The sequence below is a fragment of the Monopterus albus genome, unplaced genomic scaffold (genome assembly GCF_001952655.1).
Source record: "Monopterus albus unplaced genomic scaffold, M_albus_1.0 scaffold258.1, whole genome shotgun sequence".
In the NCBI taxonomy this organism is placed as follows: domain Eukaryota; kingdom Metazoa; phylum Chordata; class Actinopteri; order Synbranchiformes; family Synbranchidae; genus Monopterus; species Monopterus albus.
The window spans coordinates 1,142,415-1,166,200 of NW_018128138.1; the positions used below are offsets into that span (position 1 = coordinate 1,142,415).

The following is a 23,786-nucleotide window of genomic DNA, read 5'->3' on the forward strand; positions in this document are numbered from 1 at the left end:
GGGATATAATGTATAGGCCTGGTGGGTTCAGGGTCTTTCATCTTACATCTGCCTGTGTGCAGTTTGGAGGTGCAAGATACCTGAGCGTGTAATGTTAATTTTACCTGTGATCCTTTGAATAAATCAGCACTGTTTTGAAGTTACTTGGACTGTCTCGTCTCTCAGAGTTAGCAATGGTAACAAGAACCAAAGACCAACACTTCTCATGCTTCCAACAAAAGAAATGGGTTAACCTCTAACACAAGCAGGGGTAACAAACAATGGTTAACCTGCCCCTTTGGTGATCATTTCACCAAATGTGTGGTAATGTCCTGGTCAGCAACACACCGCTATCAAAGATCTGTGCGCAGCATCCTGGAGGATGCTGTGCACTTTTTCTAGATTTTAATGCCTCGGTGTGGTATCAGGATCCACAGTGGCATCAGTCATTCTTCTGTTGGCTTCCATGGTCAACCAGTAGGTGAGAGTCCAATCCTCATGACACTGCTGGTAAATATCATCCACTTTGTTTACTGCCACTGACAGTCAGGAAGGAATGAAACAGAACTGAGGCTATGAAGGCAACCATGGTTCTGTGAAACCCTGAATGACCGCCTGCCATGATGGTCACATAGAACTTAGGGGGTGAGAAGATTCTGACAGGAAAAAGGTAGGCTACTGCATGGTATTTATACGGGCACGTAGCTTACACGTCACGCATATGACCATATTTATATTAGATCTCAACATGGGCAGTCATCCAGTAATTCACAACACTATAATTACTTTGTAATTTCTGTTCTGCCATTAAATGCCAAAAAAGATGGGGGTTTTTTTTCCAATGATTCATAAGTTAGTGTCAGATTTCACCTGGCAATGTATGTATCTTACAGATCAGGCAATATAGTGGTTAAATTTTACATGTTCACATTTTTTCCCATTCATTTTGACATTGAGTGACAGTGAGAAGGTTTGCTTAGTTATCGCATTACCAAACAAACAACTGCTATGCAATTACTGTGTTTACAATGTTTCATTCAGCATTACAGAGAGCAGTGATTGCAGAAGGTAAGCAGCAAAGGAGATGACACTGCTACAGAGCACAGTACTCAACAATCTCCTCAGCATTGGAAAACTAAAGGAGCAACAAGCACTCCAGGCTGGCAAAAATATTTCTAGCTATCTCCATAAGGTAACTCTAGTTGCTGCAGTTCCAATGTTCAGTTATATTTTCAAAGAGGTGCATATGAGGAGCAGCTATGTGCATATGTGCCATAGACACACTGTTAACACATTGAGGTACAAATTATAAATCCAGTTTTCCATAGAGTCACACCTAAAACCTGCTCAGTACAACCACAGGAGGTTAGTGTTAAGGCCTTGGTCGTGGGCACCTAAACTATGCTAGTGAGGAGTGGGGAGTTGTTTGAGCTTTTCCCATCCACCAAAGCCTAAAGGTTGTCAATCTATTTCATAATTCTATTTTAGACTCCTCTAACATGAGTGAGACTCTGATCAATTAAAAAAGTCATTTAACTGTTATAACTAAAAATGTGGAAGGAATCTGCTTATAACTAAAATAATTTCATTTCTTTTCAATGCACATTGTTCTTGTGCATTATCTGGGCTATTTTGCCTTATTTCAATTAGTGGCATTAAGTAAAAAAAAATCCTATTACTATCTGGAGATCAGCAGAAAGAGATCCAATCAAAGTGTTATATTGTATAATAGAGTATGTAATAGTTAAGCAACTCCTCAAAGGTATGTGTGAAAAAAACAGTTGCATACTCAGTAGTATTGGCTGCGCCAGTACTTTTAGGGGGCCCATTGGACAGAAAATGTGATATTGTGCATCTTAGGTGCAGCTCAGAGGGATTTATGGTCTCACCTTGTCATGGGGCCAAGAATCCCCATTTGTTGCCACCTTTCTTTTGAATAAAATTTGCATTTAGTAGGAATATTTTTCATTGAAAATCCAAAGTCCATTCCTCTTGGAAACAATGTAAGCCATGACAGCATCCTTGAGCAGTGGGATTCAGTTGGACTATTTTCATGATGAATGTCTGGTAGTTGTAAGATGAGTGACTCTGCTTCTAAAGTCCAAGCCACGCTCCTCCGTCTGCGACCTGATTTATGGATGGTCCTGGTGGACACTCCTGGATGTGCAGTTTGGAGAGGAGCAGTGTACTGTCCCACACAAAGACCTGCTTATACTGAACTGGGATCAGAAGCCTGTGGAAATCATAGACTGTGGTGTCTTCACGTCACATGTGTGTAGATGGAAGGGAGAGTTACTGTATATGTGGATGTGCATAGATGGTCATAGTGCACATGATGCACATGTTTCAAAATGTCCTTGGGCCAATCTATCTGTTAAGAATGTAGACACCAAGGTATTATAGGTGTCCTTAAACAGCTGTGTTTGATGCACATTGCCTTTACTTCTAGCATATGAAAATTGAATTGTTTTAAGAAAAATAAGATGTAGTGCTGAATAAATTAGCTAGAAAATGAATCCCCAACACACATCAATGCCAGCTGAATATCTTTGTGTTGCTTGGACTAAAGCAATCTGGAGACATCGAAGACCTCAGGCTAAAAATTAGACAATGCTAGACAGCACTCAGAGAGCAGAAACCTTCACCAAAGGAGGCGAGTTTCCCCATAATAACTACTCCTGAAAGCAATATTCCCATGATTGTTTGACCCTCATAATACGATTCCTTGACCATGAAAACCTATCCCAAGCATTTGGAAACACACCAATATCATTGTTAGTTTGAAAGATATTCAAGAAAAATGACAAACATGAGCAATCAATGTATGTCACAACAATTAAATAAATGTCCCATGCAGACTGAATTAACAAGACCTAGGGGTCTTCATACGTAGATGCACACAACTCACAACATTTTTCTGAATGTAAGTCCAATTGAGAGTCCATTTTCCAGCTCTCCTCATGCTACATACTTATTACCTCCACTCATCATTACTCCAAGTGCTCAGCAGCATAGCCATGAACTTCTACCACAACGGGGCTCTCACATAAAGTCAGCAGCCTTTCCAACACTCACAATGGGGAAGACCCCTTTTATAAAAACCTGGATCTGGACAATGATCCAGATCAGCACCAAAATTTAACAGATTGTACCATGGGCCATATCATACCTCCCACAATTTTTGATCAAAATCCATTCATTGCTTTGTGAGTTATGCTGTGAACAAACCAACAAATGCCGGCAATAATATTACCTATATTACCTAACCACTCAGCTGTCTGTTCCAATAAGAGGACTTGTTAAATGGACTGCACCTGTTAAAACTACAATTAACTTTGCAGTGGATGGAAATGTGACTGGTCACTTGGAACCAATAAACCATTAATTTAAAAAAATGTAAAAATAAAACATGTAAATAACAAAATGGTCCAGTCAGTAACTTATGATAGGATTAACAGACACAGTGTACATTTAAAGTCTCAGCATGTAGCAAAGAAGCAAGAAGAAATGGATAATTTTTCTGCCTCTGTTGTCATCACCACACACTGCATAAGCTGAACAGTGAAATCTCCCCAAAACTCAATGCCCTCCTTAAAGTGTAACACTCAGGCAGATGAAGACCAAGGTTAGAAAAACCTACAGTTTGTTTGACTAATGATCCCTATGGTGTGGGGATTAGTCAACAGAGGTGAGGCAGAGGTAAAGGCAGGGGGCCAAAGGTTAGGGAGGATGCCATGTGCATGTACGTGTGACTGGGGGTAGTCTATTCATGATTTTCATTACTTCTATTTATTTAATTATTTTCATTATTTAAAGTTTTGACACCATAGGAGACAGAACATGATAAAGCTGGATTGTCACAGTGATTAAGTTTACTCTAGCTTAACCTCATTCTTCCCTGCATTATTTCAGGGGAAGCAGGAGGGGAAGAGAAAGAAAACTGAGAAAAACAAAAAAACAGGAAGGTAGAGATGGAGGTGAGTCGGGGTCAGGGACTTTAGTTAGGGAACATCTCTGGCTCTGATACAGCATCAACCAGCAAGCAAGGGAGGGCAGAAGTACAGACGACTGCAAATTTTCAGTCCTCCTTTTTGTCCAGTCTAAGTGAGGAGAACAGATGGGACATATTTGACAACACACTCAGGTCTCCACCTTCAAGCTTCCCTGCTACAATCACATTTTCCATCCTCACACACCATTACAAAAAGTGAGGGAGGAGGCAAAAACGATGCTGTCTCCTCTGAGGCTGTATTTCATTTCTTCAATGTCACAGCAGGAACTGCCTTGTTTTACTAAGTTTGCTCCCACCAAGTCAGTGTGTAGCTCTGGCTGGACTTTGAATAGCTACGAGCTCACTACCTTGATATTTATCTGCCAGTTTATAAAGCTGACCTCTTTAAAAATAAATTTTATTAAAACTATTAGCCTATTATTTGAAAAGATCTAATATCAGAAAGTCTGCGTCATCCATTTCATATCATGGACAAAATTTACTTTGGCTTGTTTTACTGTCACTAATCAATAATACATTGGATGACTACAGTAAGAATTTAATCTGGATTCAGTTTCATGCAGCATTTTTATTAGATTTTACAGAGTTATGCATGAAGATTGTGAAGGCCCAGTCACATGTCTCTTAGGTTCATAAGCTGCTTGGTGCCTCCCCAAAATCTCATTTCATTTGATGCTGGATTTGTCATTAGATGATGTTAACTTTAATAAGGTACAAAGTTCAACCATGGCAGTTTTTACAAAATACACTGTATTTAGCATTGGTAGTTGAGCTCTACCAGTTGTTTCAGCTGTGTACTGAGTTTCTTTTTCCTGATCTAGCATTCCTCCAGTTTATGGGATCGTCAGGCATAGACTTACCTATATACCAAATGGTGTGATAACTGCTTAGAACCAACTCATCTGAATTCATGGGAGAGATCATAACTGCATAAGTCATAACTGCACATGCAAAATTCAATATAAATGATATTCTTAAATTATACAAAGGAAATTAATATTGTAGTTTGAATTAAGAAACTATTAACAGTTAATATTATTTCTCTTGTGTAATGTATACTGTTTCTGTGTCCCTCCTTTTTTTTTTTTACATGATTGCTGCTTTTGGGTATAGCCCAGTTTCAGATTTTGGACCTCCATTCATGGAGGGTGAAAAAGAGCTGCATCATTTTGTCTTGTCAGATGAATTAATAGGATTTTTTTAAATGAACATTGACTTTGGATGGAAAAAAACCCCCATTAAATAGGACCATCTCTCATGTATTTGACTCACTTGGTCCCTGATATACAGCATAGTGTCAGTGCCACTGAAGGGTTTTATTCAACTAAACTCAATGTCGATAACAGCCAGTCATATTAACCCTGGTGCAGACGTGACTGTTGTATAAGTTTCAAGATCTCACAGATTTAAGGGCTCACAGTCTAAATACTGACATGTTTAAAATAGTACGTAAAAAAATAAAACTGACATAATTAATAGAAAGTCACTTTCGGCTTTGCCCGTTTAGGGGTCGCCACAGTGAATCGTCACACTGACAATTCGCATGTTGACATTTGGCACGTGTTTTACGCTGGATGCCCTTCCTGACACAACCCTGATTCGAACTCGGGCCGCAGCGGTGAGAGCGCTGCGCCTTAACCACTAGCCTACCAGGGATGGCAAAAACTACATAATTAATAATAATAATAATAAAATGCTATGAGACTAAGTAACTCAATAATTTTCCAAAACCAAGAACTTTGTTCCCAGTCATTGTATCAGTATCCATGACAAAAAAGACAATTTCCTTATCATTACTGGCTCTGAAATTCAAAACTGAAGACCAACCTTTACATCTCAAACTCTTAGATTAAATCTCTATTTGACAGTAACAGTGTCATATTCTGATGGTGCTTGGTTTGAGTTTCATTTACATTTTTAAGATACTTGAGTATCCTGGAGTCCTAATTTGCTGTACAGTAGTACAACCTGACAATGATAAGGCCATTTGTCATTCTCTCTCTGTGCCTCTGTCCCATTACCAGTTCTCTATATGGACTGCAGACCAGATTGCCGGCTCTCTGATGGCACCCAGTGGTCTTCCCAAGTAACAGCGGGTCTTTGGGTGAATATAAAGGTGTTGGGAAGCTGGCCTGAGGGACTGAGGACTGAGTGAGCCACCAGGACATACAGTCTTAGTTCAGATGACACTGACCTAGAAAAAAGGGGCTGACATTCAGCTCACTGTTGATGTGATGGCCTTAGCCTTCAATACCACTGACAGACTGACTGGATCAGCAACCTGGAACTTTCACAGAACTGGTTCATATTTTGAGGCTGATTTGCCCTTTTGTAATGTGGTATTTCATGTTCCACAATAAGGCAGCAGTGCTTCTCTTTCAGTCCTAATGAGAAATGAAAAGAGACTGTGTGGGCAGTAATGAATGTGTATGTTGGGCAGTAATCAATGTGTATGTACATTCATGGAGTCTCCCACTGACGTCTTTATACTGTATACAGTAATACAGCACATGTTCCATGGGCCTAGTACTAATCATCTTATGAGTGTTTTGGTGGTGCTAAATTTGCTTGAGCAGTCACCTGCTGTGTTAAGCAGTGCAGCCTGGGCCTGAAGTTTCATTTTATGGTGAGCAATCAATTAAGCCTCCATAAGCTGAAACCCAAGCCCAAAATGACTTTCATCTCATTGTATATAGCTCCCATTGCACTTCACCTATCAGCCACCACTGACACAGTGACAGTGACACGAGTGAAAAACAAATCTGCTTTAATACACTTCAACATTCCTGGTTGGGGTTTTTTCTGTTTTTTGACAGGCCAAGGAAAGAGTACACAGGACTGCGGTGTGCTATGAGACACTTTGATACACCATCTCTAGGCTTTATCCTGATACCTGATAATCCCAGGGAGATGCTTTGATGGGCATACCAGGAAGATAAAGGCTGAGTGTTGGGGGTCTCTTGGACAATTGCCACAACCTGGAAAGGCAGTACAAAGACCAAGGAAAGAGAAACAAAAGCAATCTTTCACACTTTCTTGGCTGCTTTAATGTAGTGAAGTTCTTGTTCTGGTGTTATCTGGTTAGTAGTGTACTTTGGCAGAGCAACAGCAGGGTAGGACAAATGGAAAGAAAAAGAGAAATACAATTTATTGTTGAGAAGACTGTTCCTACAGGTTCAGGCTCAGCCACCCAGGTTCCTTTAAGGGTCCTGGGTGTTTTGGAAGTCCAGTCATCTGTATTGGTGTGCGATCTGGCTCCTGCGCTGACACTTGTGGCCTGTAAGGTCAGGAAAACCTTTGCCCTGTCTTTCCAGACACTCTCAGGACACTCTGTACTTGATTCCTCTCTCTTTACCCAACTGACTTTTTTGAAATTCAGCTACTCTTTCTCTAGTCTTTCTCTTGGCTCAGTACTAATTTGGATGATGTATGGCTGCAGGCTCTTTAGAAGGGGTGGAATAGCCAGAGAGGCTTTGATTACAATATACAGAGCTTTCAAACTAAACCACACACTAGTAAAAAGGTTTCTCCTCCTCTCAATCCACCGTGCCAGGCTGTTTCTTGGGTTTACACAGGTGTGTGTTTGTGTTTCGTGCACAAGTGAATGTGATCGGGTCACTATATACTGTATGTGCATACAGTATATGACTCAAAATAAATATTACAAATGAGCAATACCATGGCAGATGTATTTCAGTGAATCACTAAATGTCTTTCACAGCTTGAGGAGAGCAGCAGAGCCATGGAGGAAAATTATCAGCAGTTGTCCAGTTGGCTGAATGATCTGTGTGATGACTTCTCATTAACAGGTCAACCAGTGGGGGAGCACTGCACTTTTGAAACTGTGTTTTTTATTTATTTCTAAGGGAAATTTAAACTTCAAACTGAATAATATATTAACAACTTAAAAATATAAATATCAATAAATACAAAACAATAATACAAACTTGCATAACAACGTCACATAAACAAAAACCCAATCCATTTACAATAATTTAACACTAAACAACAGTCACAGTAATGACAACAGTAACACAAGTTTTGTGTTGGAATTCTTCATTATTCTACAAACCCCAGGTTCACGCTTCAGCAAATCTTTGACAGAAATATTATCATAGCTGTTTTCTCTCCTGACTATTTTCACGTCTTGAATTAAAGTTTTACCTGGGAAAATCTGACTGCTGAAAGTGATGGTTTTGACTCTTACACAACTACAGAGTTGCTACAGAGTGATTCCTCTTTTACCTCATAAACAATCTCTGGATTCAGATAGTGATGCTGAGTTCATGTCTGGCTACTTCCCAAGTCTCTTATAGACTGTTTTTTCTCTCACTTGCATCTTTTCCTTGCATCTTACACCAAGTCTCTCTGTATTTAAGTAAAAGCAAACTATGTTTGCTGTACAAATAAACTAATTTGAGCATGAAGTGAATCACAGTCATAGCCTTCATAGCCACTTTCTAATGAATTTGGTGGAAACAGACAAGTTGCTACTATTGCAGTGGAAGTGCTCTTGTAAATCTGAATACAGCTATATGCAAAGGACTTCATTTTCCAGGCACATTTACCAAGAAGTTTGTCCAGAGGATCATGTAAAATTGGGTACATTTTGAAAGTATAGTCAAAATAAAAGCTTAATCTAACAATAAAATAGTAATAATAACAATTAAAAAAAACCTTTAAACAAAATTTCACCCAGTTTTAACAGATAGCTAGATGTCTTTCTTGTTCTTTTATGAGATACTCAACAACAAAGTGAGACTTCAGAAACAGTAAAATCCATACTCCTCTGCTCTATAAAATCAATTTTATTTAGCTTAATCTCAATTTTTTCCAGTGGCATTATGAGTATATCAACAAATGCAAACAAAGGACAGCTAATGACCAAACAATCTTGTTATATCAAACAATTGATGAGCTGCCAGCCAACATATCCCTTGCTGGGTCAGTAATTTACTACATTTCATGGCCAAAATGTTTCCCATTTTAATAAAATGGTGTCTTGCTCCTGATTGCAATGCAAGAAAACATGGAGTTTGATCATTTTAATAAGCTGCTCCACAGCACTTTCGTCTCCAGAGGAGGTCAGACAGAAGCAGTACATAAATTAATAAACACCTCTGTCATAACCAGCCTCAGACTACTCTATGAGACACAATCATTTCTATTCAGTTTCATCTATCAAAAGGGCCAAGTGGAGTTTACCAAAAAATCTACTTTCACTGTCACTGTAAATGTTTCTCTCTGCCACCAATAGTAATGGCAGCATGCATGAGAGTGTGACACCTAAATCAATCCCAGGATTTATTTATAGGAGGCTGTAATCATGATATTTGACAGGACCCTCCAGCATCATCAACATCAAGAATATCTTTTGGAAGTATGAAGTTTAATCCTTCCAACAGAGATCCACAGACTTCCACAAACTCCATGAATCTCACAGAATCTCTGTCAAGAAGCATTGACATGATTTTAGCGGCACACAGCAGCCCGACATGTTACTACAACACAATGTTGCTTTTCATTTCATTTGCTACTCATAAGTAGTTGCAATCACGTAAGGCTTCCTTTCAAAAAGAAAAGAAAAACTTACTCCATAGGCCAGAGCCACAGCACTGTCCAGGATGGGGATGGGTTTGCTCTCTTCATAGTGCTGCAGTCGTTCATGGATCTGAAAGGACAGATGTGTTCATTAGTAAGCAAAAAAGAAAAAAGGAAAAGGTCAGCATTAGGCCTCAGAGCCCACAGAGAGGACTCGGTGAGCCACTGCACACATGTGCACAGAGAGTACAATCAGGGAGCACGCAAAAACCGATGTACACAGCTAAAAGTACACATATATGACAACATATAGTCTCCATTTACGCCACTGATACACTAAAATCAGAACGACATAATCACACTTTCAGACACAAAAAACACACAGATCTTTCACAAGACTCCTGGATCCCAACAGAGTGCTTCTGAGTCCTGCACTTAGCTTAGCCCCTGTATAAACAATCCAGCTTTGGACGATGCATATGATATGCCCTAGTGGCCTAGTGAGAATTCCAAATCATTTCAACAGTCTTGTTACATTCATTAAACAATTCTTTATCAGCCTCAACACAACTGCACAGTGTTGAAAGACAAACTTGTATCTCTGGGGAGTTACTAAAATGGAAAGTAGGCCCGCCTTGCGTGTTGTTACTGTAATATTTACTGATTTTTGCACACACAAAAACACTTCATTATTCAAAATCTGATATGGGAAACAGCCACATGCTTGTGCCTACACGCACACATCAATCACTAGTGCTTCATGCTACACACACGGACACACAAAAGTCACTACAATCATGCCATAGGTGATTTAAGAGCAGCTGTGCAGGAATGTGTTGACAGTCTACAGGCTGCTGTCAGGTTCCATCAGAGAACAGACAGGGACGACAGCCACTCCTGAGTCTCTCCTCATCACAGCATGGAGCATGGGGAACAGGAGCCATGGTCTGATGGATAGCTGGGCTCCAGGCCTGGAGATCCAGCTGGATGTCCCAGGAAGCATTCCAGTACAATGGTGGAACAAAAGGCCTTCTGGCTAGGGAGAGAGCGACAGAGAAACCCCTGGGGCAGCTCAGTGTCTGTAGGGCCAAAATCCACACGTGGGAGCTTACACACACACACACACACACACACACACACACACACACACGAAGCAAGGACAATTTTCTACATCATTCAGTAGGACAGAAAATGACAAGAAAAGCAGTTTGCTATCACACTGACCAGCTACAGATGTGTATGCAATTAAAATGTCAATTTTAGGATTGTTGAACATAATTTTCCCTACTAACTGTACAAACCATGTTTGTTAGCTAGACAGCATTCTGCAGTACTGTGAATACTGTAAATGCTAGGTGAAGTCAGGTGAATGTTATGAGGTGAGAAAATCACAGAATGGGATCTGTCCTAATGACATCACTGCTGAAGATTTTGTAATGCGATCAGCACAAAAAACATGCAACACATTGAGGAATTCAAGCTATCAGCTGCCTTTTAAAACCACCAGAAGGTCCAGAAACCCAAAACATGGTGTCATTCACAAAACAATATACAGAAACTAATCTAAGGATTTCAAATGCAGTTTTATAACTTTCTATCAATATAAGACAATACTATGAGTTAAACATCTTTGCATAAGTGTGCCCCTCTCTGCACATCAAAATTCCAGTTCAACTATTGCTCTTAGGTTGTCATTTCAGCTCGACAGCAAAAAACTCGTAGTCTGTTAGGACTGTGCTTTGGCCAACAGAGTAGCCATGTTTCGAGGTCAGGTTAGAGATCCAAATCCCCATGTAAAGCTGACATTACTTAGCTATAAAACAAGATGCATTAGGTATGTTACAGAGGTAATCTGGTGAAGACCTGAATAAGGCAGATGGTTGCTAAGCTCAGCTATAAAGTGCAAAAGCTGTGACTTTAGGACCCCTCAATGCCAGGATATCTATAATATGACATTATACAAATAGTGGCAAAAACAGCAAGCCATACAAGAGGTCTGCAATTACCTGGACAGGTGCAGGAACTTGCTCAAGAGTAGTGATAAGGCCAGGGACAGAAGGATGGGCTTCCATCCATTAGCTTTTAGGTTCACTTTCAATCTGGGCATAAAATCTGCAAATGCCAGAAATTCAAAACGCCTTGAAATACTGCAAAAAACATTTTTACAATTGGCTGAGCTGGAAGAGTTGCAGTACTGATAAAAGCGAAGAGCAACATAGGAAACAGAATTTAATCAATGATGCACATGAGCGTACTCAAATGTCGGCTGAAGGGACAGAAAATAGTGGCAGACCAAAACAGATCTGTGTGGAGTGATGAGGAGAGTGTAATGCTCCTCAAATGAATAAATGAAACAAACCTAAATGCCATATTTAAATCATGTTTTCTCTTCTTTCTTCGTCAATGTTGTAACTGGAAAAAGAGCACCACTAGCTATTTATCTCAACAAACCACCTCCTGCTCCCTACACAATCGTGGTGAATGCAAATGCACATTAATTTTCATTACAGATTTTCTTGAAATTTGGATACATTTAGATTAAAACCCACCTTTAAATAAAAACCGGAACAACACTGGAATGGTGCTAATACAAAAAGCAGATTCCAGTGTTAAGTGGTGCTGCATTAAACTGTTGTCAGTGTGTTGTATGGCATCAAATTTAAGACTTTCCCACAATTCCTGAAAATGTTCCTTCTTCATCTGTTAAATTTCACATAGCCATGTCATCTTTGAGTAATTACTCTCTACTGTTCATGAAGGCCCAGCAACTCCACCCTGTACTCTGAGTCCTCTGACTGTTCTTCTAAAGTAGAAGCCTGTAAAAAGATGGGTAACAGTTCGCAAAAGTCGTAGCTCAAAACGAATGCCCACACAGGCTACTCCGGTTACTTCATCTGTCTTTGTAAGAAAACAGATGAAATAAATGAGAGGTTGCCAGTGTCTTCAATGCTCCAACATACCACAGTCCTCGTGACATCTGTTTAGGTAGTTGTTGCTCCACCACCTCGACTTACTTAGTTACTGTGGAATTTCTCCACTGTTCAGTGAGCAAATGCAAGTTTGAAATGCTTTAATTTACAGTTGAGGACAATTTCCAAGTGCCTGTCCATGACACAGTAATGTATTTTAAAATCATTACCCTGTTTTTTGCATAGTCCCCTTGGTCAGACTCCTGGCAAACAGCAGAAGTGGCCTATTAGAATTTTTTAAAACAGTAAAAGGCAGTGCTCTATGGCCAAGGATGGCTTAGCTCAAACAAGAACAACCTATGAGAAAAGTAGTGCTACTTGTATGTTAAATAAGGCAGAACACTCAACATCAAAATTCTAGAAGGCAAGTTCCTTGAAGAACAGACAGGAAAAAGATGAATGAAGGTGCACTGTGCTTAAAAAACTATGCTACAAAAGCAGCAGTGTGTCCTGTCTCCACAGAGGCCTCAGATTAAGTTCTGTTTGCTTAACAGAAATACCCCATGGTTGTACAATACACAGAGAAAGAGATGATGAGAAAAAATAACTTCGATTTGAAGCTGCTGACTAAAGATAAGTGTAAATACTTTAAGACTGTTATTTTTGTTAGCGCTAATGACTCCCAACTTCGCCAGTGTGAAATCACTAAAGTTAATATTAAGTCAGTAAAGCTAATTCTATTTCTTATTGTTTACTGCCCACCTGTGCTTTATTCAGTTTTTAACTGAATTCTCAGATTTTGTCTGATTTAGTGTTTAGTACAGATAAACTAATCATAATAGGCGACTTTAATATTCATGTAGATGCCGACAATGACAGCTTCAACAGTGCATTCAATTCATTATTAGACTAGTTGGCTTCTCTCAAACTGTAAATAAACCCACTCACTGTTTTAATCATCACACTCTTGATCTTGTTCTGACATATGGCATCGAAACTGAACACTTAATAGTTTTTTCCCCATAACCCTCTTCTGTCTGACCATTTTCTAATAACTTTCAAATTTACATTAATGAATTATACACTATATAGGAAACAATTCCACTACAGTAGATGTCTATCTGACAATGCTGTTACCAAATTTAAGAAAATAATTCCATCTTTATCTACTTCAGTGCCGTTTGCCAACACAGTGGAGGGAAGCCACCCTAACTTTACCCCTACAATAATGAAGACAAACACTGAACTGGATAAGAACTGATGGTGGAAAAATTAAAATGAGGCTGGACAAGAACAAAAACGTAACACTCATATATCTTCATTTCGCAACACTCATATATCTTAGTTTTCTTAAGCCATGAGTTCCACTCACTGCAAAGGATCACTGTTAAGGTTAAGGGTCCAACACCTTAGAGATCGTTCCAGAAACCTTTAGTAATACAATTCAGAGGTCTGGAGATCACAAGGCTGGATAGTGTTTCTGTTTCCGAGTCCTGCAAGGAGGTTCAAGGCCTCTGGTTAATTTCCACTGCCCACAACACTTCACATCTCATGTCCCATGATCTTTTCTGCTGTTTTAATGACTCTTTGGACCTCACAGCTCTGATCCCTAAAACAGGCATCACGAAATCTGGAAAGGAGGTGGTGCTCCACTAAGTCAGAAGAGTTCTTCATAGCCTGGAAAGATAGTTTAATAACCTATAAAAAGGCCCTTCGTAGTGCCATAAACTGCATATTATTCATCACTGATAAAGGAACTCAGCACTGTAGCCAGGCTGACAAAGACCCACAATGCTGTTGAGCTTAATTGTGTGGATGCTGAGAAGCTATGTTATCTGGTTTTTATTATCCATGCTTCTATTCAGAAGTTTTCTAAACTTCGACAGACTGCTGTTTCTTGCTCCTGCAGTAACCGTACTCACTTCCTGTAAAAAGGGAAATTCTACTTCAGCATACTTTCTTCTGTACTTGCTGCCAGATTGTTTAGGAATTAAACTCACTATTTTCTAGGTTTATCTGAATTTTTTGATTGACAACATAAGCTGTAAGTACCTGTGTTGCAGATGTTCTTGCTAATTACCAAATTTAACTTGCTACTTTAGGTCTGTTAGCTTAGAAGCTAGCTAAGCTAGTAGCTTTATGCCAATTGAGAGCAATGGCTTCCCCCTCTTCCTCTCCTCCTTTTTCTTCAGAATCAGCGTCTAAACTTCATACCTTTTAAAACATTTAGCTTTATTTTGAACCTCTGGCACAGCGGCTCTCAATGCATATGTACATGGCCTTATGTAAGGCAGCAGTGGGCAAGTAACCAATGCTGAGAACAGAAGTAAGGAAGTAATGTGCAGTCAAGCCAAGGAATGAGCCTTAGGAGTAAAAATAAAGTACTATATACACACAGTCTGGATTCAACTGATCGATACAGTCAGGGAAAAAATTATTTGAACCCCAGCTGATTTTGTAAGTTTGCCCACTAACAAAGAAATGATCAGTCTACAGTTTCAATGGTAGGTTTATTTGAACAGTGAGAGACACAACAATAACAAAAAATTCAGAAAAATTTTGTTTGTCCCCCTCACCAGGAGGGTGAGGGAGAACTGTGGTAGGACTCAAGATTGCAGACCCAGGTGCTAGTAAAACAAGGGGGTTTAATGGAAAAAGACAAAATAACAACATAACCAAGTCCATGTACATATACAATCCGGGTAGGACAGAGATGGTTGCAGAGACCAGGATGAACAGGTCAGCAGACAGGCTAACAGCAGGAACCAGAAGAGCAGGAGGAGCAGGACGAACAGGTGAATAGACAAACTAACCAGGAGGACTGGTGAACGAAAAGGAAAGCCACAGCACAGGAACTGTCAGCGTGGATATCAAAATAAAGTCTGGCTAACCTCATAGAAAAAACATACAAAGAGATCCACAGCACAGGAACATGCTAGTCTTATGGATTTATCTAAACCTTATACCTTTGAAATATGTAGCTTTATTTTGAAAATTATGCCTCATTGAAATGAATTGGGGAAATTCTACTTCAGCATAATTTGCTTTTAATCATGCTTTTAAATATTTAGCTTTATTCTGAAAGTGTTGCCCCATTCAAATAAATGGAAAAATTCTACTTCAGCATACTTTCAGCTATTTCAGGTAGCAAAATGTTCAGTTCCTCAAGGACATTCATGCTTCTCTTCAGGATTTTTCTAAACTTCATTCCTTTGAAATATTTAGCTTTATTCTGAAAAGTTTGCTCCTTTCAAATGAATGGGGAAATTCTACTTAAGCATACTTTCAGGTAGATATGCCTTTCAGGTGTCAAAATGTTCAGCATTTTCAGGGTGATCCTTCAGCACACAGCATCCACACGCATTTACGACAGGAAATGCATTTCTCTAGTTATTATTCTGGGATCGTCTGTCCGTTTTTTTGCACTTTATAAGTCCAGCATACTTTCAACTATACAGGCCATTCTGGTATCTACCTGTTCAGCTGTTCAAGGACATTCCTACTTGTATTTATTACATCTTATCATTCACATTATTCAACAAAGAACTTCAGCCATTTCAGCAATTGATTTCAGGCATTTTCAAGACGATCTTTCAGCATATCAGCATCCGCACGCATTTACGACAGGAAATGCATTTTTCTAGTTCTTATTGCGTGGGGACTGTGCGCGCGCGCACACACACACACACACACACACACACACACATTTGTACACACAGTAATTAATGAACTTTTGCTTTTCCTTTCATAATTTTTCTACATTTTTTCAACTTCCACAGTACAGCGTTGCATCTCATCCTTCAGTTATTTCAACAAAGAACTTCAGCCATTTCTTCTTATCCTTCAGCTGTTTCAGCAATTGATTTCAGGGATTTTTAGGGTGGTTGGGAGACGACTGCTCTGCCCACCGCACCACTGTCAGCCCCCCGGTGACAGTGAATGTGCCAAAGAGTGACTGTTAACCAGAAAGTGATTAAGGTCTGTGAGACTGCGCGCAGCCTGTTAAAATGCATCTGCCAGTATATATCTGCATTCTCCTGCTTTTATCAGAATCAAACCATAATAAAATGCCAAAATATACACAACCAGTGGCAGTATGAAGGTATGCTTTTGTAAAACTTGAACATTTGAGGAAATTATAAAGAATAATTGTAATTATAGGCAAAAGAAGCTGAGAAACTAAATATTTAAAAGTACATACACGTGTAGGTTATGTCTGTGTATCATAGTACATTTGCCATATAACCTAGTAGTGTGGGCTATACAAATAAAACTATCCACTTTGCAATTATTCTACTGATTCTGTGTATTTTTGTGTTGTTGACTATAAACCATGTAGAATTTTCTTCTATTTTAAATAACTAAGGATCCAGTACAACCAGAAAAATTGAGTACTATCCTTGCCAAAAAAAGAGATTACAGCTAACATTGTGAAAGGGTATTGTTCCTCAATACCTTACTTTCACTCATGTGGGTTATATTTTTAAAAATTATAAACCACCCAGTATATCTGTACCACTTTAAGTACCCATAAAGGGCCAGTACAAGCAGTAAACCAGTATTTCTTCTGCCAAAAAGTGATTATAGCTAATATTGTGATACTGAAAAGGGTATTCTGCTTCAAAATACCTCCATTTCACTCTTATGGGTTATATTTTAAAGAGTGTTAATCATGCAGTACATTAGTCCTACTTTTAGTACCTTTAAAGGGCCAGTACAACCAGTAAAATGCAACATTTCTCTGCCAAAATTTGATTGAAGCTAATATTGTGATACTAAAAAAAGATATTCTGCCTCAAAATGCATTCACCTTACTCTTGTTGGTTATATTTAACAGATTATAAAGCCCCTTTTCAGTATCCGGATTTTAGTATAAATTAGCTTTTTGTGAAGATAAACTGCATTTTATGGGCGTACTGGCCCTTTAGAGGTACTTAAAGCGGTAAGTACTGCATGATTAAAACCTTTAAAATATAACCCACAAGACTGAAATAAAGTTTATCTGGGTCAGAAACCCCTGTCATGTATGATAATATTAGCTATAATCACTTTTTGACAAAGGAAGTACTGCATTTATCTGGTTGTACTGAATCCATAGAGGTACTGTATTTAAACTAGAAGAAAATTTTACATGGTTTATAGTCAACACAAAAATACATGATCAGTAGAATAATTGCAAAGTGGATCATGCTCTTTATTATATTTGTATAGCCCAACATTACTAGGTTATATAGATTTCTCTCCAGCAGCCAAAGTGTGTGTTTCTGGGGGAAGGAACAACCCGGATTGTGTTCTGTATGCCTCATTGAAATGAATTGGGGAAATTCTACTTCAGCATAATTTGCTTTTAATCATGCTTTTAAATATTTAGCTTTATTCTGAAAGTGTTGCCCCATTCAAATAAATGGAAAAATTCTACTTCAGCATACTTTCAGCTATTTCAGGTAGCAAAATGTTCAGTTCCTCAAGGCGCACACATCCTCCAATAGTTGATATAAATGTCAGGTTAAGTGACTTCGTCCAGGTCTTTAGCTGCACCCTCAAATACACTCCAGTCTGTGCAGTCAAAGCAGGCCTGTAGTTCTGACTTAGCCTCCTCAGTCCAGCTCTTCATTGTTTTGACCACAGGCTTTGCAGCTTTAAGTTTCTGCCAGTAGGTTGGAATAAGGTGGCCTATACAGTGATCAGAGAGACGGAGGGCTGTGTGGGGAACAGAGCGATAAGCATCTTTTATTGTTGTGTAGCAGTCTGTCCGTTTTTTTGCACTTTATAAGTCCAGCATGCTTTCAGCTATACATGCCATTCTGGTATTTACCTGTTCAGCTCTTCAAGGACATTCCTTCTTGTATATATTTCATCTCATCCTTCAGATAATTCAAAAAAGAACGGGAGTCGGGATGTTCTAGCTCCACGCTAGTTATCATTTCGAACATGAGCTGTAGTGCGCTACCATGGGCCTGCGGCCTTACCTGTATATACACTCCAATTAGAATTGCTCAGTGTTGCATGTTCAGTTATTCCTCTGCCTTCTTTAGCAATAATGATACTTGTAATAAATGTCAGATGCTAGCAGCATTAGAGGTGAGGATCACCTCCAGTGCACTGCTCCGCACCATGGAGAACAGCTCATTTAGCTATGCCTATGTAGCCGATGTGCAGCCTCCTAGATGTAGCTTAGCCCAAGCGAATGCAGCACTATTGAGAAATGGCACTTCATAACTCCTCTCTCTACCTCTCTGTTTCTCTCCCCCTCCCACTCGCCCTCTCTCTGTCTCTCTCCCCCTCCCCCACTCCCCCCCACACACGTTCACACCTACTTGTTTTACCTACTTTGTGGGGTCCAACTGGACTGTTTTCACATCTTTAGAAGTTCAGCATAGTTTCAGCTAGAAAAGTCACTCAGGTATCAAAATGTTCAGCTCTTCAAGGACATTCCCACTTGTATTTTTTGCATCTCATCCTTCAGATTATTCAACAAAGAACTTCAGCCATTTCTTCTCAACTATTTCAACAAAGAACTTCAGCCATTTCTTCTCATCCTTCAGCTGCTTCAGCAATTGATTTCAGGCATTTTCAGGACGATCATTCAGCTTATCAACATCCACATGCATTTACGACAGGAAATGCATTTCTCTAGTATTCCCTTAGATCTCAGTAATAAAGACTTCATGAGTTTATTTACAAATAAAATCACAACTATTAGAGAAAAAATTAATCAAGAAGAAGAACAAACTTTATTGTATTGTCATTGTAAAATTGTGACACATGCAACGAAATTATGTTTGGAGCCGAGGACCTCGGGCTGCTGCGTGCATACGGGCTGCCATCACAAGCAACTTGGGGGGTTCAGTGTTTTGCCCAAGGACACTTCGACATTTGGACTGCAGTCACCAAGATTTGAACCTTCAACCTTCCGGTTGGGAAGCGACTACTCTACCAACTGCACCACTGTCACCCCCCCCTCCCAAACAATTCCCACAGCTCTCACAGATGTGCCATCAACTACAATGGCTTTAGAAACATCTGTGAGACCTCATTTATACTTGGACCACTTCTCTCCCATAGACCTCTCTAAGTTGAACTCAACGATTGCTTCATCTAAATCAACATGTCTCCTAGACCCCAGCCCGACTAAGCTGCTCAAAGACATCTTGCCCCTAAACAACACGTCCATATTAGATCTGATTAACCTCTCTCTATTAACAGATTATGTTCCACAGGCTTTTAAAGGTGCAGCAATTAAACCTCTACTCAAAAAGCCTACTCTTGGCCCAGATGTCCTGGCTAATTATAGACCCATATCCAATATTCTGTTTATTTCTAAAACCCTTGAAAAAGCTGCTGCTAAGCAGTTATGTGACCATTAGCATAAGAATGAATTGTTTGAGGATTTTCAGTCAGGATTTAGAGTCCATCATAGTACAGAAACTGCCCTGGTGAAAGTCACCAACAATCTTCTCCTAGCCTCAGATAAAGGACTTGTCTCCATACTTGTCCTCTTAGCTCTCAGTGCTGTTTTTGATACCACTGATCACAGCATCTTACTACAGTGACTTGAACATGTTATTTGGATTAAAGGAACCGCACTAAGTTGGTTCAAATCTTACCTATCAGAGAGATTTCAGTTTGTTCATGTTAATGACGAATCTTCTGCACAAACTGAAGTTAGTCACAGCGTTCCACAGGGTTCTGTGTTAGGTCCAGTTCGCTTCACTTTATACATGCTCCCTTTAGGCAATATTATCAGGAAGCACATCTTAAACTTCCATTGCTATGTAGATGATACTCAGTTATATTTATCTATGAAGCCAGATGAATCAGATCAGCTGGTCAAACGTCAAGCATATCTTAAAGACATAAAGGCCTGGATGACCTGTAATTTCTCTTATTTCTATACCACTTAGTCCCGAATGGGGTCGCGGGGGGGTTGGAGCCAATCCCAGCTGGCATCGGGTGAAAGGCGGGTTACGCCAGTCCATCGCAGGGCCAACACACAGATGAACCACATGCACACATTCATGCCTACAGGCAATTTAGACTCACCAATCAACCTAAGCTGCATGTCTTTGGACAGTGGGAGGGAGCCAGAGTACCCGGAGAGAACCCAAGCAAGCATGGGGAGAACATGCAAACTCCGCAAAGAAAGGTCGTGAACCTGGAACTTTCTCGCTGTGAGGCAACAGCGCTACCCACCATGCCACGGTGCTGCCTACCTGTAATTTCTTACTTCTAAACTCTGACAAAACTGAAGTCATTCTGCTTGGGCCTGAAAACCTTAGAAATCTGCTGTCTAAAAATATAGTTGTTTTAGATGGTATAGCTCTCGCCTCCAGTACTACTGTGAAGAACCTTGGAGTTTTGATCAGAATATGTCCTTTAAATCACACATAAACCAAGTCTCTAGAACTGCCTTCTTCCACCTGTGCTATATTGCGAAAATCAGGAGCATCCTGTCTCAAAGTGATGCTGAAAAACTGGTCCATGCATTTGTTACTTCCAGGCTGGACTACTGTAACTCTTTACTATCAGGATGTCCCAATAATTCCCTAAAAAGCCTCCAGTTAATCCAAAATGCTGCAGCCAGAGGACTGACAGGAACGAGCAAGCCATATCTCCCCTGTATTAGGTCATCTCCACTGACTCCCTGTAAAGTCCAGAATAATTTTAAAATCCTTCTCATAACATACAAAGCCCTTAATGACAAGGCTGCATCATATCTTAAAGACCTCGTAGAGCCTTATCATCCTAACAGAGCACTTTGCTGTCAGAGTGCAGGTTTACTTGTGGTTCCTAGAGTCCACAGAAGTAGAATGGGAGGCAGAGCCTTTAGCCATCAAGCTCCTCTCCTATGGAACCAACTCCCAGCCTCAGCTCAGGAGGCAGACACCCTCTCTACTTTTAAGATTAGACTTAAGACTTTCCTTTTTGATAGAGCTTATAGTTAGAGCTGGATCAGGTGACTAAGCCTTCCCTTAGTTATGCCGCTATAGGCCTAGGCTGCTGGGGAGCCCCATGATGCTCTGAATTTCTCTCCTCTCCTTTCCTCTCTCTCTATGCATCTATATGCCACTATTACACTAATTTTGTGTCTCCTCTCTCCCGTATTGTGTCCTCATCACCTGTACCTTACTGCATGTTGACCTGCCTCTGGAGCTCTAGTCTCTGATGAGCAGTCACCGGCCACATCAACTTGAACAGTTTTTGATTGGTTGTTGTTGTTTGTTATGTCTTTTTGTTTTTCATCTTTTCTCTCTCCTCTATCCACTCACCCCAGCTGGTGAGTTTTTTTCTGTTAAAGGGAGTTTTTCCTCCCCACTGTCACCAAGTGCTTGCTCAAGGGGGATTTGTTGGGTTTTCCCTCTGTAATAATAATGTAATAGTAAGGTCTAGACCTTACTTTGTAAAGTGTCCTGAGATGACTTTTGTTGTGATTTGGTGCTATACAAATAAAATTTGATTTTGATTTGATTTGACATCAGCCTGGTTAGGGTTGTTGATCTTTTTTCCCCTCCTGTTTCTATATCTACCCACGGGAGTGGATGTACTATCAGGCCTCTGTTAATCTATCCAGGTCTGATCATATTGCCTGATCCAGAGCAGTTTGTCAAGGCACTTACTAGAATTAGATGGGAAGGAGGGATTAAACACACACATGCAGGGTTGCAGCTGGAATAGCTGTGAGATGACAGGTTGCTTTTTCTCCTGTTGCAGTGGGTCATTTTACAAAGTCTTGGCTTTGGGTTTAGCCCTGGCATGATGGCTTAAATTCTGGGCACTGCACTGTGGTTTGAGAACAATCATGCAAATGGAAATACCATTCACAATCAGCACGTTGTGGGTACAACTTGCAAATCATGGTAGCTCAGGTTTATGCTGAGAAAATTTTGATTCAGTCCAATCTCATCAAGAAGTAGATATCAGAAAATGATACAGTCAGCACTACCATTAGTGGTTACCAAGTTTACACAAGGGCAGCAAATTTAACAATCTTTGCTCATGGATCTCAAATTCCTTGCATCAGACAGTCTTCTGTGGATTATATGAGTGAGCCTCACTTAAAGGGAGCCCATTAAGATAGGACAAATAAATCTCTTCTTGTCCTGAATTGGAACAACCCAACCTATAATAGTGCACTAAAGGTATAGGCCTTCCGGTTCCGCTCCGTGCGGAGTGGCAGGGAGCTGCAACAGCTCTGCCTCTTTTGTGTTTATTTTCGTGTTTCCTTGGGCTTCTGTGTTTGCTTTTTTTGCTATGCCTCTTTTCCGTAAACGCTTGTGGAGTTGGGCTACCAGGGATACAACTTTTATTGCATTTGCATTGTTTTGTACTTTTAGCTTTCGAGTCTGTCTCAGGGGGACCCTTGTGTCGCAGTCCCGACTGCTCTGCTTGCCAACAGTCGGCTTCCTTGTTGTGAGTTGCCGGGGATTCCCATGGGGATGCGACGAGAGGGGCGAGTCTGCAGAAGTGGAGCAAAGCACTGGGAGAGGAGCTGGAGTGAGGCACTGGGGCACAAGATGGACAAGCTGGCCGTGGTGGCAGAACTGCAGCGGGTGTACAGGAGGAGAGGTCCTGCACGAGCTTCACTGGGACTCCAGGATCTGTGGTCCGTGGTGACGGTTCTCCACTAGCTCTGCTGCTGTGTGCAGGCGCACAGTTTCTCGGCGGACACAGCACCCACAGGCCCTAATTCTTATCTCGGGGACCTCGATCATGCCATGCCTCCCTCCCCCTCTCTGCCACCCTCCTACACAAAGAACAATAAAACTCTGGGCCATATCATATGCTAATGCTAGGAATGCGTACACGTCTGCCCTTCCCCCTCTGATCACAGACTGCCTTGTCTGTGGTTTGAGTGAGAGCGATATCTGTTTCTCTGAAATGCTTGTACTGTCTTGTTTTTTGGGTATTCTCGAATTGTTTGTTAAGACATGAGTGAGTTCCAGTAGCTCTGTCCTCTTTTGTGTTTTTTTCTTTCCGTGCTTTCTGAATTTGTCTATCAAGATCGGTGTGTGGTATCTGTTCTTAAGGTGTCTTGTTGCTTGCTCTCTGTTCTTTTTGTCCCTTACTGCTGCTGGAACACTGGAATTTCCCCACTGTGGGGTCAATAAAGTTCTACCCTACCCTACCCTACAGGTGAGACTGGGCAGAGCTGTAAGAGTTAGCAACTTAGTAATTTATCATTTCAGTGAATTTTCAGACAAAAATGCCAAATAATTGACTGGCTCAGCTTCTCTAATGTATAGATGCATTGCTTTTGCCAGTGTTATGTATTTTTATTTTTGAATGATTTTGGAACAAAGCAATTTGAAGACACCCCTTTGGGTTGTGTGTAATTAGGAAGTTCT

General features: G+C 40.3%; 1 protein-coding gene across 11 annotated transcripts in view; it reads right to left on the reverse strand.

Annotated features, from left to right (window-relative positions):
* Positions 1 to 23,786, reverse strand: part of mpp7a (MAGUK p55 scaffold protein 7a) — a 243,614-nt gene that overhangs the window by 128,564 nt on the left and 91,264 nt on the right. For 5 of the 11 annotated variants that reach the window (XM_020621347.1, XM_020621346.1, XM_020621354.1 and 2 more), the window contains one exon: positions 9,585 to 9,662. In XM_020621347.1, the coding sequence (XP_020477003.1) occupies positions 9,585 to 9,662 (78 nt within the window). Of the gene's footprint in view, positions 1 to 9,584; positions 9,663 to 11,538; positions 11,645 to 11,787; positions 11,843 to 11,891; positions 11,938 to 12,081; positions 12,148 to 12,492; positions 12,568 to 12,671; positions 12,724 to 23,786 lie in introns of those variants that run through there. The other 6 variants (XM_020621352.1, XM_020621350.1, XM_020621349.1 and 3 more) reach the window with 6 other exon arrangements.